The following is a 16,405-nucleotide window of genomic DNA, read 5'->3' as shown; positions in this document are numbered from 1 at the left end:
AAAATTATAAATTTACTCTTCTGTCAGGATTCCTTTCCATATAGCTGGAACATTTAGTGAGGATGACAGATAAATGATGGCTGTGCCTCTTCTGGCTCATAGTAACCCGCAGGATTCACTTACGTTAGAGTAATTCTGGGATGTTTTCCTGTTGGCTTGTTTTTTCCTGCCTTCCTTGCTTACCTGCTGTGGAGTCTCAGTGTCCAGTAAGACCTCTTAGAAATGCACAAAGCAGTACTGAGGTGTTGTGTTTGGTTTTGATGCTTTTTTTTTTTTTTTTTTGACTGTGTTGCTGCTTTGTTTGAGCTGCTTCTTTGCCAGTTTCCTTCATCAAGGATGATCCCTAAATACCTCTGAGCAAAGTGTTTTTAACCATTTGGACTAGCATGCCCTCGGTGTCTGATGTCAGTTCCCTGCTGAGCTGTTTCTCCATACAGCTTAGGTTACAGAGCAGCTCATTGGACACAATTCAAACTGAGGCTAAAAGTGCTCCAGAGCTGTTTGCTCAGTATCTAATTCTACTCTCTCAAGCAGTGTTATGCTTTCACAGGTTCAGAAAAAACTAGACATGATGAACGAAGATCTACTGAGTGATGGCACCAGTGAGAATGAATCTGGATTTTGGGAATCTCTCAAATGGTAAAAATGAATTCAGTAATCACCTGCAAGTCTGCTAAACTGGAAAGCTGTTTGTTCTTCTGATGGTACAGATGGTCTGTGGTAGTCCATAGCCATCTATTAGAATAGCTTGAACTTAGGGCTTGACTCATTGGAACTTTCATAAGACCCTTTAGTTTCTAGAGAGATGAATTACCACTTTGTCCTGCTTGTGTTCCCTTACCACGTGTGCTAAGGGAAGTCTGAAAGCATTGCTTGTTTCCAGGAGCTGCATCTCAGCCATGCACCTTCCACTTGCAATCCAGTAGGCTTCCATGTTTGTGTCTGCACTGCTCTGTTTTGTGGACCATGGTGCACAGACCAGGGAGAGGGATGCCAAACAGCACTGTAGTAATTCATAGTCTGTTGCACTCTTTCTAGGCCTTGTTATCTTGTCTTTCATGAATACGTTTGTCCTTTCAGGGGATTTACAGGAGGACAGAAGAATGAAGATGTGAAGCAGGATAAAGATGATGTATTAAACATATTCTCTGTGGCTTCAGGACATTTATACGAAAGATTCCTACGGTCAGTTCAGAATTTATATTCTGGAGCTTCCAATAGGGAATGTGTTCTGCTGTTTACAAGTAAAAAGATCAGGATTTGCAAGAATATTTAAAACCAAACAAAATCAAAGCCCAAACAAAAAGCGTTCAGTCAAAAAACCCAAACCATAACCACAGCAGCACACAAGTCCTTGAAAACAGGAACTTCTGTCTGCGTGGTATTCAGATTCAGAATAGCAGTGCACTATCTAGCAAACTCAGTCTATCCTAGGAATTTCTCACTACAAAAAAAATCGGATAGAAATGTTTTGTTAAGAATGTGTAAGTCGTAGTTAAGTGTCTCTGATTCTGGAAAAGAATCTGAAATTGTGTTGTCAGCAGATTCAGAAAGCCAGCAGCTTTTTATTCTTGCTAGAGTTGAGCAGTATGCCCACTGAAGCTGCCCACTTCTTCACACACTGAGCTCAGCAATCTGACATCCCACAGTTGATGCAGTAATGTGAAATGGCAATTTGTGATCTGTTTGCAGCTGATCTCTAGCATGTGGTAGCTATTGCTCCAAACCTTTTCTCTTTTTCTCTTGATAGCATAATGATGTTGTCTGTGCTGAAACACACCAAGACTCCCTTAAAGTTTTGGTTTCTGAAGAACTACTTGTCACCTATGTTCAAGGTTTGTTACTAATTAGAAACGTCTTCTGTAGTGGGAAAATTAAATAAGAAAAATGTTTCCAGTTGTGCATCCTACCATTATCTCACCATATGTGCAGTTACCTGTCTGTATACCTTCTGTTTTCACAAAGTATCAAAATGTCTTTCAGAAGGAAGTCTGGCTGAGAGTGGACTTGTGCCAAAGATAAATATTTAAGAGAACAGCATGGGATTGGAAAGTGATGCTTGGGTTTCAACTTTTTTTTTTTTTTTTTTTTTGTATGATAAAGGTGCAGAGTTTAAGATGAAAATCAGGGCTGTAGACTTGTGTCTGATACATGAGGGATGAAAGAGCATAGGAAAATACTTAGCAGGGAAACAAGGGCTGTAACTAGGTATGGGGAGAGCTCCCTACGGAGAGATGTTAAAAGCATATTTCAGATGGATGAGAGTACATAAGCAGTGCGTGCCAGAGTGCCTTGGGCTCTGGATGAATACACCTGGATATGTTTATCAGTTGTCTGTGATTCCTCATGAATCAAATGGCAGAATTCAACACAGAATGCAGAGGTAAATGAACGACAAAACTGTATTTCAAAAATTAGCTTAATCCTAGGTAGCAGTGTTACAAAAACTCACCTGCTTATGAGCTCAAGGGGGAAATCAGTAGCAGTGCCTGTGGTGCTGCAGGAGCTGTGGGCTGTGCTGTGACTGCTCCTGGGAGGTGCAGCAGTGTGGTTCCCCTGTCCTTGCAAGCAGCTGTGTTCTGCAAGGTCTCAGCAACATCTGTGCTGTCCTGGTGTTGGAGGAAGCCTCACAGATGAGAGCATTGCCTCATTTGACAGTGGGCCACGTTGTTCCAGTAAAGCGTTTCTCCCAGCTCTTTCCTAATGTTTTATTATGGGATGGGAGTCTGTCTCTTGCAACATGCTTTTGTTTTTCCAGCAGAGGAGCAAAGAATGAGATAAGCTCCTTTTTTTCCCCCCCCCCCCCCCTGCAGGAGTTCATCCCATATATGGCAAAGAAGTACAACTTCCAGTACGAGCTTGTCCAGTACAAATGGCCACGCTGGCTTCACCAGCAAACAGAGAAACAGCGAATCATCTGGGGCTACAAGATCCTCTTTCTGGACGTGCTCTTCCCGTTAGCTGTTGATAAAATCTTATTTGTGGATGCTGATCAGGTAACTCAGGGTGAAATTACTTGATCTTTTTCTTTTTTCCCCTCTAGGAATAATATGTTCTAGAATATAATTTCTGTATTACCGAAGTTGCAAGTCTGAGCACTTTGCAGGCATGACTGAATGCTGATTCTGTAACTCTAGCGTGCTTCAGTGAGTGCTTGCTTTCCAGCATGTTCCCACAAAGCTTGGTTTTGTTGGCCTGTCTCTTACTTTTGGCTGGCTCCTTGCTCACTTGCTGCTGTGATTCCAGCTAGTTTGCCAAACAGATTCCATCTCATACTGACACTTGTGCACTACCAGCCCTGTTCCCCAAGTCTGCAGGTCGCTTACCACACACGGTGTTTTCCTCAGTTCCCAGACACTTTCCTCCTCCCACTCCTGCTGGATTTTAGCTTGGCCAGATCTGAATGTCTTTCAGAGGAGCCAGAAGGCAGTTCCCTCGTGCATGAAGCTGTGCAGTGCTGCAAAGCAAGCAGTGTCAGGGTGGCTTTGTCTGTGCTTACTGCCCAAACACTTTGAACACAGGGGATGTGTGTGCAGTGAGAACTGCCAAAAACACTCCTTTAAACCTATATGAAATTGTGAAGTACAGATTATTAATACATAACTATAAAATGCCCTAGGCATTCTGGCATACAGACAGTATGATCCCATGTCAGTTAAGAACCATTGTAGCTTTAGCATAAGTATGACCTAGGATAAATTCCAAGCTATGCTGTTCTTAGTGTATTGTTGGGTTTTTTCCTGTTTATAAAAGATATATTAATACAGTTTGTTTCAACCAGAGTTTTTAGAGTAGTACTGCAGCTGCAGCATCTGCATCAGAGAGACATTAAAAACATTCATCCATGAAGGGTTCTCAAACTTTAAAGAGGAAAGGAAACAAAGGATCATAGCAAAATTCATTTACAGTGAGAATTACAGCTGCTTTCTAAGCAATAATGTGGCACCTCAGCTCCCAGCAAACCTCTATTGGAGTACTTGAAGCTCCAGTTCAGTTGGTCCAACTCCAATGGGAGACAGAACACCTCTGGTGTCTTGTTTTTGTACTATATATGTGGTAATGCAGATGTCAGAATAAGAGGTAATTCTCCCTTGAGCTGCCTGGTTAGTATTAAATCCTGAGTAGCTTATTAAAATAGCCGACAGGCTTTGACAAATAAAACATCCTTTTGCTTCAGATTGTGCGCACAGATCTCAAGGAATTAAGAGATTTCAATCTAGATGGTGCTCCTTATGGATATACTCCCTTCTGTGACAGTAGAAGAGAGATGGATGGCTACAGGTTCTGGAAGTCGGGATACTGGGCAAGTCACTTAGCTGGAAGAAAATACCACATCAGGTACTGAAGCATTATTTATTTTTGTCTCCTCGAAATGGAAGCGGAAAACTTTTGTTACTAATTAGAGTCAGCAGAGAGCTAGCTGAGGTACTCAAGGCTGCTTCGAACCACTTTTTGCTCCCTATTGCTTTAAGGTTCCATTGCCTCTGGTCCAGCTGGAAGCACTAGGGGCACTGAAGTTAATTTCAGTGTGATTCAGCTTTTAGAGACGAAGAACTGAAGCGTTAACTAAACAGACGTCTTCATTTGATAATAACAAATGTTGGAAGAAGCGTCTGCATGACAGCAAAGCTAAGATAGATTTGTTGAGTAATTTTATGTGCGTTCCATGTAGTTAGAACTACTTTCCTGCCTTGCGTTAGATAATTCTTGGTGGCAGTACATCAAATTGTTTTGATGTATTTAGTCTCAGAGTCTGAGGCTTTGGTAATTTACCCATCAGTCAAATGTCACTGCTGATTGTGTTATCTCCGTGCAGTGCTCTGTATGTTGTGGATCTGAAGAAGTTCAGAAAGATAGCAGCTGGAGACCGCCTCCGAGGACAGTACCAGGGTCTCAGTCAGGATCCTAACAGTCTGTCTAACCTGGATCAGGTGTGTGTTTATTGCATGTATGTATGTACGAATTTACTGCGACCCGATGGCAGGTTAGGACCTCTCCTTTCCTGGCCAAACTTCTGCCACTGCCCAATTCCAGTGGCAGTCCCAGTAACTCCCTGCCTTCAAATGAGTTGGATAAGCATGCAAGACAACTGCAAAAGGCGGATGGAAACAATGCCTTCCTCTTACATGCCTTCAGACTGTCCATTTCTCTGGTATACTCCAAGGCAAATACACAACGCAGCTGAATACTTGCCTCTTGAGCTGTCTGGCCCCAAGCACTTTGCTGTGTACTGACTTGGATATGTGGAAATAAGGCTTGTACTTTCACACGAGGAACAGTAACACAATGCTTTTATTCATTTGAGAACAGTCTTCCAAACTGATCCAGTACAGGTGTGACACTGGATTCATAGTACAGCTTTAATCCCTTTTACTAACAGCCTCATTTTCAACAAAGAAAGATTAGCTTACTTTGTATTATTCCATTTATTTCTTTTTTTCCAAAGGACTTTGTTTAGAATGAAAGTTGATAGGTGGCTATTCATTTGTTCTGGGGAAAAAAACCCTCTGTTTTCAGAAGTTATAAAACTTCTGAGTGCTGCCTGGAGGGAGAGTTGTTCACCACCTGCCCTGCGTGGTGGAAACTGCTACTCAGTCTTATTCTTCACTGCAGGATTTGCCCAACAACATGATCCACCAGGTGCCAATCAAATCGCTGCCGCAGGAGTGGCTTTGGTGTGAAACGTGGTGTGATGATTCCTCTAAAAAGAGAGCAAAAACCATTGATCTGGTAAGTATAGAATGGCTCCTTCATTCCTATGTCTCAGTAAGAAGCTGTGACCAACTCAGAGGCGCTTCCCCACCCCAGATGTAGGTGCCTTACCTTCTGTTGTTCCTTTAATATTTTCAATGCTTCATTTTTCTCCCCCTTTTTCTTCTGTATATTTTTCTTACCTAGAGCATTATGAACTTGAAAAGTGAATTTACACTCTAGTCTAGCTAAACTACTGGCACGTAGTAAAGTGTTCACCAACAATCCATCAGTTCCACTAGAGGGAAGCATCCCTCCATTCAGTAAGTGAAGCTTATTTATACATGAAGTGTTTGAACAGTTCGTATGCTTTCTTTGCAGTGTAATAACCCAATGACCAAAGAGCCCAAGCTGCAGGCAGCAATGCGTATTGTTCCAGAGTGGCAGGACTATGATCAAGAAATCAAACAGCTCCATAATCTTTTCCAGAAAGAAAAAGAAACAGGAACACCAGCTCAGACGTCAGGACAACACACACAAGGTAATTTTTCTGGCTGTTTTCCTAATTCTCTGACTTTCCTCCTATCTGTTCGAATTGGAATAAACCCTCACTCGTGTTTGTTGTAAGCCTGCACCATGCAAGGGCTTGCATGGAGGATGTTTTAAGTAACCTTCATATTTCAGTGGGACAGAAGAACCTTGCTAAGTGAAGCAGGTGTAACTTAACTCGATGCTGAGACCTAGAGAACAGAGAAATGTTTCACCCTTTTTTCAGTTCCACTAAAGATCCTCACTGTGATGCAGTGTCACGAACCAGGCCTTGCCTTAGCCTGTACAAAGTGCAGTTGTACACAGGGAGTAGGAATGGTTCTTCAGTCACTGGTAATCCTGCAAATAACAAGAGTCTGGGATTTAAATGTCAAGTTTCAAACTGATCTGCAGACTGAGGAAGCTGGAAATGGAGTACTTATTCTTCTCTCCTCTTCTACAGATGCAGCAGCACATGTGGAATTATGATCCATGGAGAGAAATTCAAGTTAGACTGTTTCATAGACAATTTTTATATTGAAAGTTAGGTTTTTTGGTTGTTTTTTTTTTTCCGGTATGTCTGCAAAACTGCTGAATAATTGAATGGGATGATGTATGCATTTTTATTACTTGCCTTTGGGTTAATTTCTGCATATGAAATAAGATCTGGATTGCTGGAATTAGCATTACTGTTCTTTTGCACCTGTGGTGGAGATGAAAGAGCCCATGATGGAATTCAGCATTTTGGAAACAAAACTTCAGAATCCACTGGAAAATCCCAGCCTGCTCCTTCAGCTGTTGCTGCCTCCACCACTGATGAAGATCCTGTGTTAGCCTCAGATCTTACTCGAGAGCCTGGAGAATGCAGCCCAGTGAGCTGTTGGCTCCTAGCCCCCACTGGCGGAGTTAATTTTGCCAGGTGATTTCAGAAGGCTCCAAACTGTGCTTTCAATTGGGATGCTGTTTCATCAGCAAGTTTTCAGTCAATAGTTCTCCTCGGGTTGATTCCCTGTGCCCTTGATTTATTTTTTAATTTTTTAAATCAAATCCAGCGTTACTTCATCCGTTTCCTGTCTTCATTTGTCACCCAGCTTTTGAGGGCTTGACTTCATGTAAACCTACCACAATCTGTGTAAAAGATGCCCGTCCCAATACAAATGCCTACAAGGGGAGCAGAACATTGGCTCTGACTGTTCCATTCCTCGCAGCCCATCTGACTGGAAATAAAAGCGCCCTCCTGCCTTCTTTGCTCAGAGCTCAAGTCTGTCTGCAGAGCCGGTAGGGCCTCACCACTGCTGTGGTTCACTGATTCATGAATGTATTTTTGTTTGTTTGTGGAAGAATCTGTGGAAGCTTGGAAGCTTTTCATCACGTTCACTTCATTAACTTTATTTTTTGTCGACCGCAGGTGTTGTCACATGAATAAAAAACTTTGGAGTTCTTCGATCTTGAGCTTTAGTTCACACTCGGTCTTTTCATCATCCTGTTTTCTCACATATTACCCCAAATTTGATTTTGGAATTTTTCAATATTTGAGTTGCATTTGTTTTCCTTTAACCCGCTGCCAGGAAAACATTTTGCTCCAAAGCTGGGTTACTCTGAGCTGGTTGGTTTTGTTGTTTTCTTTCTTTTTTTTTTCTATAATCCATATCCATGTGTTAATTTTTAAAGATGCTGCAGTAGTCATACGAACTTAAAAATCCTCAAACCCTCCTTCCCTCATTCTGTAGGATTATTGTCTGCTCCCTGGAACACAGAGACTTGGAAGAGTTGAAATACAGGCACCCAACTGGTATTTCTGAAGTGAGAAGTAGGTCTGTGTGCACTGCTTCTTTAGACATCCAAGTTGGGATTGTTTCTGCCTCCTGTTTTTTTATGCAGATGTTCTATGCTGTAAGAACTTCCCCTAAAGAGAATCCTGACTTTGAGATATTTGTCTAGAAATATTGTTTTATACATCATGTAAATGTCCTGGGGGAATTCTAAAAGACATCAGTTGTATTCAAACTGTTATTCAGACTGTTCTACAGGACAGTGCCCAAGTCTCTAGCCAGGATTCTCAGAGAACGTGCTAAAAAGGAACAGCAACACTCCCTTAAATTCACAGTGCTGGCACTGGTGACAAAGTGAGTAAATGAATCAGCACCACCATGACACACTGCCAGTGGGTGCCAGAATAGAGAACTGCAAAAAGGCAGAGGAAAGGCCAGTCTCTCCTCTCCATAGGGAGAACTGTGCAGAGGCTGGACATCAAGCCCTGAACTTACTAAGCATGAGTTTTCAGCTTAGTTATTTCCCCCTTTGTGGGGTTTTCAGTTCAAATGGTCTCTCTAATGGTTTGTAGCTTACAAATGCTTTATGCTTGCTGTCAAACTGTTCCAGGTGAGGCTAAGCAGACTAGAAGGATTTTTTTCTAGAGTAAAGACCAATGATACGCCTTCCAACACATTCAGGTTAGTTATTAGATATTACGTTGGCCATTTTTAATCAGATAAAATAACTCTGATAATGTTCACCTTTCTGTGTTAGCTGCACCCCACTTCTGCCCCTTTTGGAGCCCATGGCATGGCACACAATGGAGAGTAGCAGCTGTGCTCCAGTTTTATCCAGGGGCACCAAAGGAAGCCTGCTTAGGGCAGAGGAGATGGGGGTGAGGATTAGGGCCAAATCAGAACAAGAAAACAACAGTTTGCTGTGAAATAAGATTTACTCCTATCACAAAACTGTATTTGACTTTGCTTTTTCAAATGTTGTTTGAAGCCAGAAGATGGAGAATAAGGAAACTTGCTGAAATTCAACACAATATTTACAATACCTTCTTTGGAGCTGGGTAGGAAGAAAGTATTTTTTTTTAATTCAGTGTAAGTTACAGAATTATTTTTTTTTAATTATGCTCCTCCATTGTTAATTAACGTATGCACTTGAACATGCACACCACTATTTGTTTTTCTCTTTTTAATTATTGACCAAGCTATGAAGAATGTTGGTTGTTCTTTTCCTTCTCTTTAACACAGACCACGCTCTTCCGTTCAGATCTTATTAAAAAAACCACATCATTTGGAAGGGAGAAGCACCAGAAGCACACACATGGTGAGATCTCCTACCTTTTGCAGAGCTCCTAAGAGTCCTGTACCTATTCTCAAGTACACAATAAAATCCTCACAGCACCAGGCATTCAGAATGTGAGGTACTACAGGTGTTTGTGGGAAGCCACAGTTTGCACATGAGAATGACACTGAGAGGAGAATACTCGTGGTTGGATCTGTGCAGGTGCTTGCTACTAAAAAAGCATCTTATGCTGAGATGATTACTGAGACAGGGCTGCTTCTGGCCAGGCCTGCTCCTAGAAATGAGTGAGAAAAATGGTAAGAAAAATAGAATATTGGAATGAATGTGGTTACAGTGTAATTTGGGATCCTCAGACTGGAAAGGGCACTTCTGTGGCAAGGCAGGGCAGCTGTTCCCCGTCTTCCTCTGTAACATATTTGTCCTTTTGATGAAAAGTTGATGCTGAAAGAGAAAATATGTTATTTTGAAAGGAAGATTTTTTTTTTTTTGGCCTGGCTAAGAAACAAATAATAGCACAGAAGTGCTGAAAATGTTGTGGAGATGCTCTGCCATAGAGTCGCTGTGAAACAAGGAAATGAAAGGGGGGGATGTACAAAAGAGAAGCAACAATCCAGTCATGGTTTCAGAAATCAAAATCTGTCCAAGAATATGCCACAACTCTGCAGCACTGGTACTTAATGACCCTGGATACAGGGAGTTACCTCTCCTGAATATTACCTGAACTGAGACCACAGCAATTTTCCCAGTATGGTGACAACAATACGATGTCTCATATAATAAAGCCTTTCTGTTCTTTCCCTGTGCCTCTCCTGTTGGTTATTTTGGTTCTGATAACTGATGTTTTAATGAAGTTTCTTGGAGCGTGGCCTTTCTTACTTAGCATTGCAATACTTTCCAAAGGATTCTACATTGGGAAAGTTGAAGTTGGTGTTTCTCAAATCACAGTGCTTACAGCTACAAAGCAGGGCCCGAATTCATTGTCCACTCTTAAGAACTCCTCTGGAAAGCTGAGGAAAGGCTCCAACCCAGTCTCTGTTTCTCAGCACTAAAGAGTAGACAGTCTTACACAGAAAGTGGTGTTGAACGCAGTGGAAATATGTACTTGGTTTCCTGCAGCTGGTTGTCTGAACTTGCTCAGGTTCAGAAAAAGAGAACAAATGCAAGGAGATGAGTGGAAGGAGAATGAATGGCTGCCATATGCCTCCCTAACAACCACCCCGTTTTAATTTTGACAGTACTTTCATGCATGTGACCGTACAGACACAAGGTTTTACATCAGAGTCAGACTGCCCTCTGTGCCAAAGAGGGAGCTGGGTTGGAGAAAACAGTTTTGAATCTGTCTGTACAAATTTCTTTGTATAGAAATATATTGTTCTTTCTCCCAGGAGCACCCACTCTGATGAGTGACCCCTGGGTCCACTACTTTGGAACACTGCCTCCTCCTTCACAGCCCATAGAGAACTGACATCATGGGACTGCTGATTTTTGCAGTCTGCTCTTCAGACTCTTCTTACATACCAGTGGCTGAGGTTTTCCTTTGAGGAAAAAAAAAAGCCATGAGAAGATCATCAGGTGCCAAACGTGTGTTGGGTCAGACCGATGGAGGTAAAGTAGTGGTGCTGGAGGAGCCGTGCAACGCGGCCAGGCCCAGTAATGACCTCACTTGCAGATCTTGGACCTGTAGATGGAGCAATTGCACTGCTGGAAAGAACCACGACCCATTGCCAGCAATTCAGAGCAATTTTTAAATCGGGAAATATTTGTCCCATGTGGCCCTACTGTGACATTTAGCTAAAAAAAGACCACCACAACAACAAAAAAATAAACCCAAAAAATTCCAAGTCAGAAGAGCAGAGCTTGGCAAGCTCTACTTCATACCACAAACAGGAAGAGCATGCTGTGATGCCCTGCAGCTGCACCAGCTTGTTGCACGCACATTAAGACACACATTTAATGCCATCTCTGTGCAATATAGATACATCTGCAGACTTTCTGTCATGGTGTTCCAAGGGCTTTCCAGTGAAGTTCAAAGGTGGTTACCTCAAAAGGTCAAACTGCTTCCAGGAAAAGGAACAGACAAACAGAGTCACTTCTGGATCTGTTGTTGGCTGGTGGTATTTATTTGTTTATTTTTAAACAAACAAAACCCAACCAGTGCACACAAATTATTAATCAACTCCCATAGAACCACTTCCATCTGATTTATCGTCAACTTCCTAGCGCACCTTCAGAGCCCATCTGTTAATTCAAATGGATACGACCTCCCTTTTCAGCTCCACACTGGAATCAGGGCACCTCTCAGAAATTGATTGATTCTTGGAAAAAAAATGGGCTGGAAACAGATCTTTGCACACAACGTTCACAAGCTTTTTGATCAAATTCTGCAAAACCATCTGCAGGAAGTAATAGAGAAACCCCAGCATCTTCCTGCCTGCCACCATGGTGAAACAAGCTCAGATGGAGGGGTTGGTACTTCTGAGGGCAGCTGTTGTCTCGCATCCCTCTTAGAAACACACTTTTCCTGGGCAGCATAAGCAACGAAAGACTCCCCCAAGACTCTATAAATCAAGGATATGTTTTCAAGACTTTGATTTTGTTCACTGCTATAACTTTGCTTTCTTTTTGAAAGGATTTGTGAGCACCAGAAGTGCAGTGCACTGTGAATGCCTCCCCATTCCCTTTTTCTTGGTAAAGAATCCAAAAGTATGCTGTGATTGAGCTCCATCAAAAAGGACTTGCTCTCTCAGTGGCACACCAGAGCTAAATACGCTCTGTTTGTGCTCCTGGAAGCAAATCTTTTTGCCTGTTTTCCTCAGTACCTTTCTGCTTATTTCTTTGAACAAACCTATTGGGAAACAAAATACCATCCGTCTCCTCATCATCTCCAAAGTTCTTGCCTCTGTTGCTTTCCCCTGCCAGACAGCTAATGCAGGAGAAGCCTTCTGCCAGCCCGAGCCTGTGGAATAATAAACCTCCTCCATCACTTTGTGTTGCTGATCAAAGCAAGAACTGCATTCAAAAAGCAGGAAAGTGATCTGAAGCTCATCAAGCACGAAGTGAATATTTTAACATCTGGAAGTCGATTTCTAACGGTCTTCAGCACAGCTCAGATATTTCAGGTGATGAGGAAAAAGAAGTCAGAAAGGCCTTGTTGTAAGGGCCTCACCTCACAACCATCTAGCAGGTATCTAAATCATTCCTTCACTTATTAAGCTTCATGCCCACACAGCAGAATACTGAGAGAAGGTGCAGATGTTCAGGCTCTGTCTCTTTTGGATGCTCTTTCGATACATCCAGAGGAGCAATGCGCACATCCTGCCTTATCCATGCTCCACAAAAATTAAAGATTTTATTAAATTAATTTTTTTAATTTATTTTAAAAAAATGCTTTAAGTCACAGTCACTTCCCTGGAGCAGTCACAAAAGTCAGCTCTGAAAATTAATACTTCTGTTTCATTTCCTTGAGCTTTTTTCCCCATACTTTCTTTGTTTTCTAGCTAGAGCCTTTTGTGCAATTCCCAGAAAAACCACCACACTCCAGCTCAGATCTGAAATCCGTTTTGCTTGGATCTCCAGCTGCCTGGGATGAGGGGGGAGGGAGCGAGGTACCACAACAGGATCCTCCAATTCAAAGCATTTTTCCAAAACATCAGCTGCTGAACCTGGCTAGAACACACCCAAGCACACCCATGGAGAATCATAGAACAGCCTGGGTTGAAAAGGACCTGAAAGGCCATCCGGTTCCAAACCCCTGCTACGTGCAGGTGGTGTCACCAACCAGCAGCCCAGGCTGCCCAGAGCCACATCCAGCCTGGCCTTCAATGCCTCCAGGGATGGGGCCACAGCCTCTCTGGGCACCCAGAAAAGGGTGCAGGTTTCACAGACTATTTCATGTTTCCTCCAGACCTCTCAGTCCATGTGTCACAGGAGGACAAGAGGTAAATAATTAAAGTTACTGAAATCAGTAGCTAGGCCACTCTGGTAACAGAAATCCAAAGCAGAAGAAGGGAAGGGAAAGAATTAATTCAACCTGCAATTAGAAACCATTGCACAACATTCTCTAAGTAACTTCATGGCAGGAGGCAAACTAAACCAAAGAAAAGAAGCAGTGCTAAATGGCAAAGAAAAGGTATTTTTTAAGAGATGGACTCATGGCCTGAAAGCAGATACATTATTTATTTCAACTATTTACATCCCTTTTCATTCATTTTGGCTCTGATTTGCTGTCACTGGTGAGTTACAAGGCTATTAATAACGCATAGCCATGAATAATGTATTCAGCTGCACCAAGAGCATTGTGTTTGGCCATATGGCCCAGTGAGTATTCATAAATTTATTACACCGGGGGCTTTTTTCTGAATGGTAGCTAAGATCTGTGCACACAAATCTAATGCAAACCTATACAACAATTTTAAGAAGTGTTTTAAAGTCATTTCTGGAGAAACAGCTAACACAAAAGCAGTCAATTGTCAACCCCAGTTCTGCCAGCTGCCACAGGGCACAAATCCCAGCGACAGCATTTCAGTGAGGTGGTTGCACACAGAACACATCTGCTGTCAACCAAGCAGCCTCCTGGAGCCAGAGCTTGAGAGAACATTATCAACTGTTTGAATTGATTACAATACCATTGAGTTTATTGCCCATACAAACCATACAAGCCACCAACTTCCATTCATCTCCTGTGCTTGGGATGGAGCTCCCTAACCATAAAAGAGCTACTTGGGAACACAGGAAGGGCATTTGTTTAAAGACTTGTTCCTCACAGTGCCATCCAACTTCATGGTGAAACGTGGTGTGGTGAGGTGACACAAACCAGAGCCCAAGGTTATATTGGAAAGTAGCCTTTAACACGATGCAATTAACTCCTGATCACCTCAGGACTCTCAAGCATTTGTGCAGAACATGAAGTCCAATACGCAGAATACCACAATCATTTGTATAAGATGATGGTAACAGGTCATGCATCTACACTCGGTGTGTATGGCGCCAAAGAAAAGCAGCTCAATACAACAAGAACAAAAAGTAGAAGCTGCCTCGCTGCAGAAAGTTACTGAACAGGCTGATCCTAAGGCTGCAGCATCACTACATCCAACACAACCACAAACAGAAGAGCACAGGAACTGAAATATGTCTACTTGCTATGAAAAGGCAGGGAGGAGGTGATGGGATAGAACTAAGCCATTCTCTTCTGCAGCTGCTGAAAGTTACCTAAAATGAGATGCAATATAGAAGGGAGCATTTAAAAGAAAAGTTAGCATTTAAATGCAGCAAGCCTGCAGATGTTAGTGAGAATGCAAATGAACTTCTCAATGCCTGAGTTACCACATTAACTACTGTTAGCTCCATTAAAGCTGTAAAGGAGCACTCCACAAAAATTTCCAACATACGAGTCTGGGGCTGTGTGATATGCTCACATTAGTAGTATTTACGGAGCAATTCCTGCCTATTATTAAAACACACTCGAATATACCACAGCAAAGTATAATCACATTCCAGAACTGCATCAACACCCTGCCAGGAAATGCAGCGAGAAAGATCCTAAGCTAATTGCCAGTGAGCTGGGAGTTAATTGAGAGGAGCAAATGATATGATCAAGCACAAGATTGCCAGCAAGCTTCAAACTTCACCATTATGACAGAGTTCTGCGAGTGTGCCGGATCTGTATTTACTTGGAATCTTAAAAAGCAAAGTAATTTAGCTGAAATCCAGGGTGCTGCTGCTGATTTAAGGTCAACAGAAAAACAATTTGTGACTGAGTTCCCTGTCACTCACCTGCAAGGAGAGGCGTGCTAATTGAGTTTTCTGAGTCCAGGTCCAGAAGAGGTGCCCATTTCCACTGTTATCCAAGAGCCTGTAATGAAAACCAGAGCTCGGCCTGATCAGTGGTTCCAAGGTCATAATTTCTTACCACTCAGCTGATGCAGAACTCCACAGCTCATCAGGCAGCAAATGAAAGGATGATTTGTGCTCTAAACGAGCTCCTGCAGCAAAGATGCCAGCCCAAGCTGGGCCATAGGAATGGGCTTCAGGGGCTGTGAATTGTCACTTCCACTCTGCAGGCACTGAGATACATCACTCTGTAGGAGCAGCCTGAGTGCGTGCTGTTAATACAGGACATGCGTGCATGTCTACCTCCTGTACATGGGGTGTGTGTCCAGCTGCAGCACACACAAAGCCTGCTCTACCTCCCTTTGTACCTCATGCCACAGGCACATTCTCAGGGTCTGAGGTTCACAAAGCAAACTTGCAAGGGACGTAACTTGCAGTTAAGGATGCGGAACAGTGGGACACTGTTGCTTTGGAGAACAAGAGTTGTCAGCCTGTGGTAAACTGAAACTGGCTCTGGACCTTTTCTATACCATAGGTAACAGCCAAGTTGTAGCTTTGCTTCCATTCGCATCTGAAAACAGGATGGAAAATTCAGAGGAAAAAAAAGATGCATGGTAAATTCCCTGAGAAATTCCCTTGTCCCTCCGCAATGACCCTGTATTGCCTCCTCAGACATGGTGTGGTCAGCCCAAGGCCACACTTTCACATGGACTCCCATGGATACAAACCTCCACAACCCCTGGCACTCAGGGTAAGGGAGTCCCTCTCATCTGCCCAAGCCCAACACTTTAAGGTGGCTCACACCAACCTTCCAGCAAATGCTTCAATTTCAACCACCTGGCATGGGGTTTCGCTCCAGCAGCGGAAAAGATGAACATAAGAGTTAAGATTTCAGGCATATCTTGAACTGTGGAAAAGCCAGAAGGTCAACAGCCTGCCTTGACCCAGTCATCTAGCAGCTGCTTTTGTGGGGCTGGAAGTCCCATTGGTGAGGTGTTCTGTTCCCCCCAGGAAGAACAGAGAGGCAGTGCTGCAGAGAGGGAAATAATCCCTGCCAGCTTAAATGGATCCTGGATCTGCACCTTAGTTTCTAAAAAAACACTAGCACTTGTCTCAGGCTGTTTAGGAAAGCAGATCTCCAAACCAAGAGAAAGAAGAGCCACTTGAGGCTGCTTAAACCTCATCCATAGGACTTGACATAATGTTCACACAGTGAACGTTACATGTTAGGTGTGAGATGTCAGGCTGGGAAGAGTTCTTAGACCTGTGCAGAGACCCTTCAAAGCTG

At 42.8% G+C, this 16,405-nt stretch overlaps 1 protein-coding gene across 3 annotated transcripts in view; it reads left to right on the top strand.

Moving 5' to 3' along the window:
• UGGT1 (UDP-glucose glycoprotein glucosyltransferase 1) overlaps positions 1–10,085 on the top strand; it is a 45,789-nt gene extending 35,704 nt beyond the window's left edge. For all 3 annotated transcript variants that reach the window (XM_052685653.1, XM_052685654.1, XM_052685652.1), the window contains 9 exons: positions 551–639; positions 1,081–1,185; positions 1,751–1,835; positions 2,814–2,996; positions 4,178–4,338; positions 4,817–4,931; positions 5,614–5,730; positions 6,073–6,232; positions 6,683–10,085. In XM_052685653.1, the coding sequence (XP_052541613.1) occupies positions 551–639; positions 1,081–1,185; positions 1,751–1,835; positions 2,814–2,996; positions 4,178–4,338; positions 4,817–4,931; positions 5,614–5,730; positions 6,073–6,232; positions 6,683–6,708 (1,041 nt within the window). In that variant the 3' untranslated portion in view covers positions 6,709–10,085. The remainder of the gene's footprint in view (positions 1–550; positions 640–1,080; positions 1,186–1,750; positions 1,836–2,813; positions 2,997–4,177; positions 4,339–4,816; positions 4,932–5,613; positions 5,731–6,072; positions 6,233–6,682) is intronic.
• The last annotated feature ends 6,320 nt before the right edge of the window (positions 10,086–16,405 follow it).

This window comes from Tympanuchus pallidicinctus, unplaced genomic scaffold, assembly GCF_026119805.1.
Source record: "Tympanuchus pallidicinctus isolate F22 unplaced genomic scaffold, pur_lepc_1.0 scaffold22, whole genome shotgun sequence".
In the NCBI taxonomy this organism is placed as follows: Eukaryota; Metazoa; Chordata; class Aves; order Galliformes; family Phasianidae; genus Tympanuchus; species Tympanuchus pallidicinctus.
The sequence above is the reverse complement of the archived record's forward strand: the minus strand, read 5'-3'. Positions and strand labels throughout refer to the sequence as shown.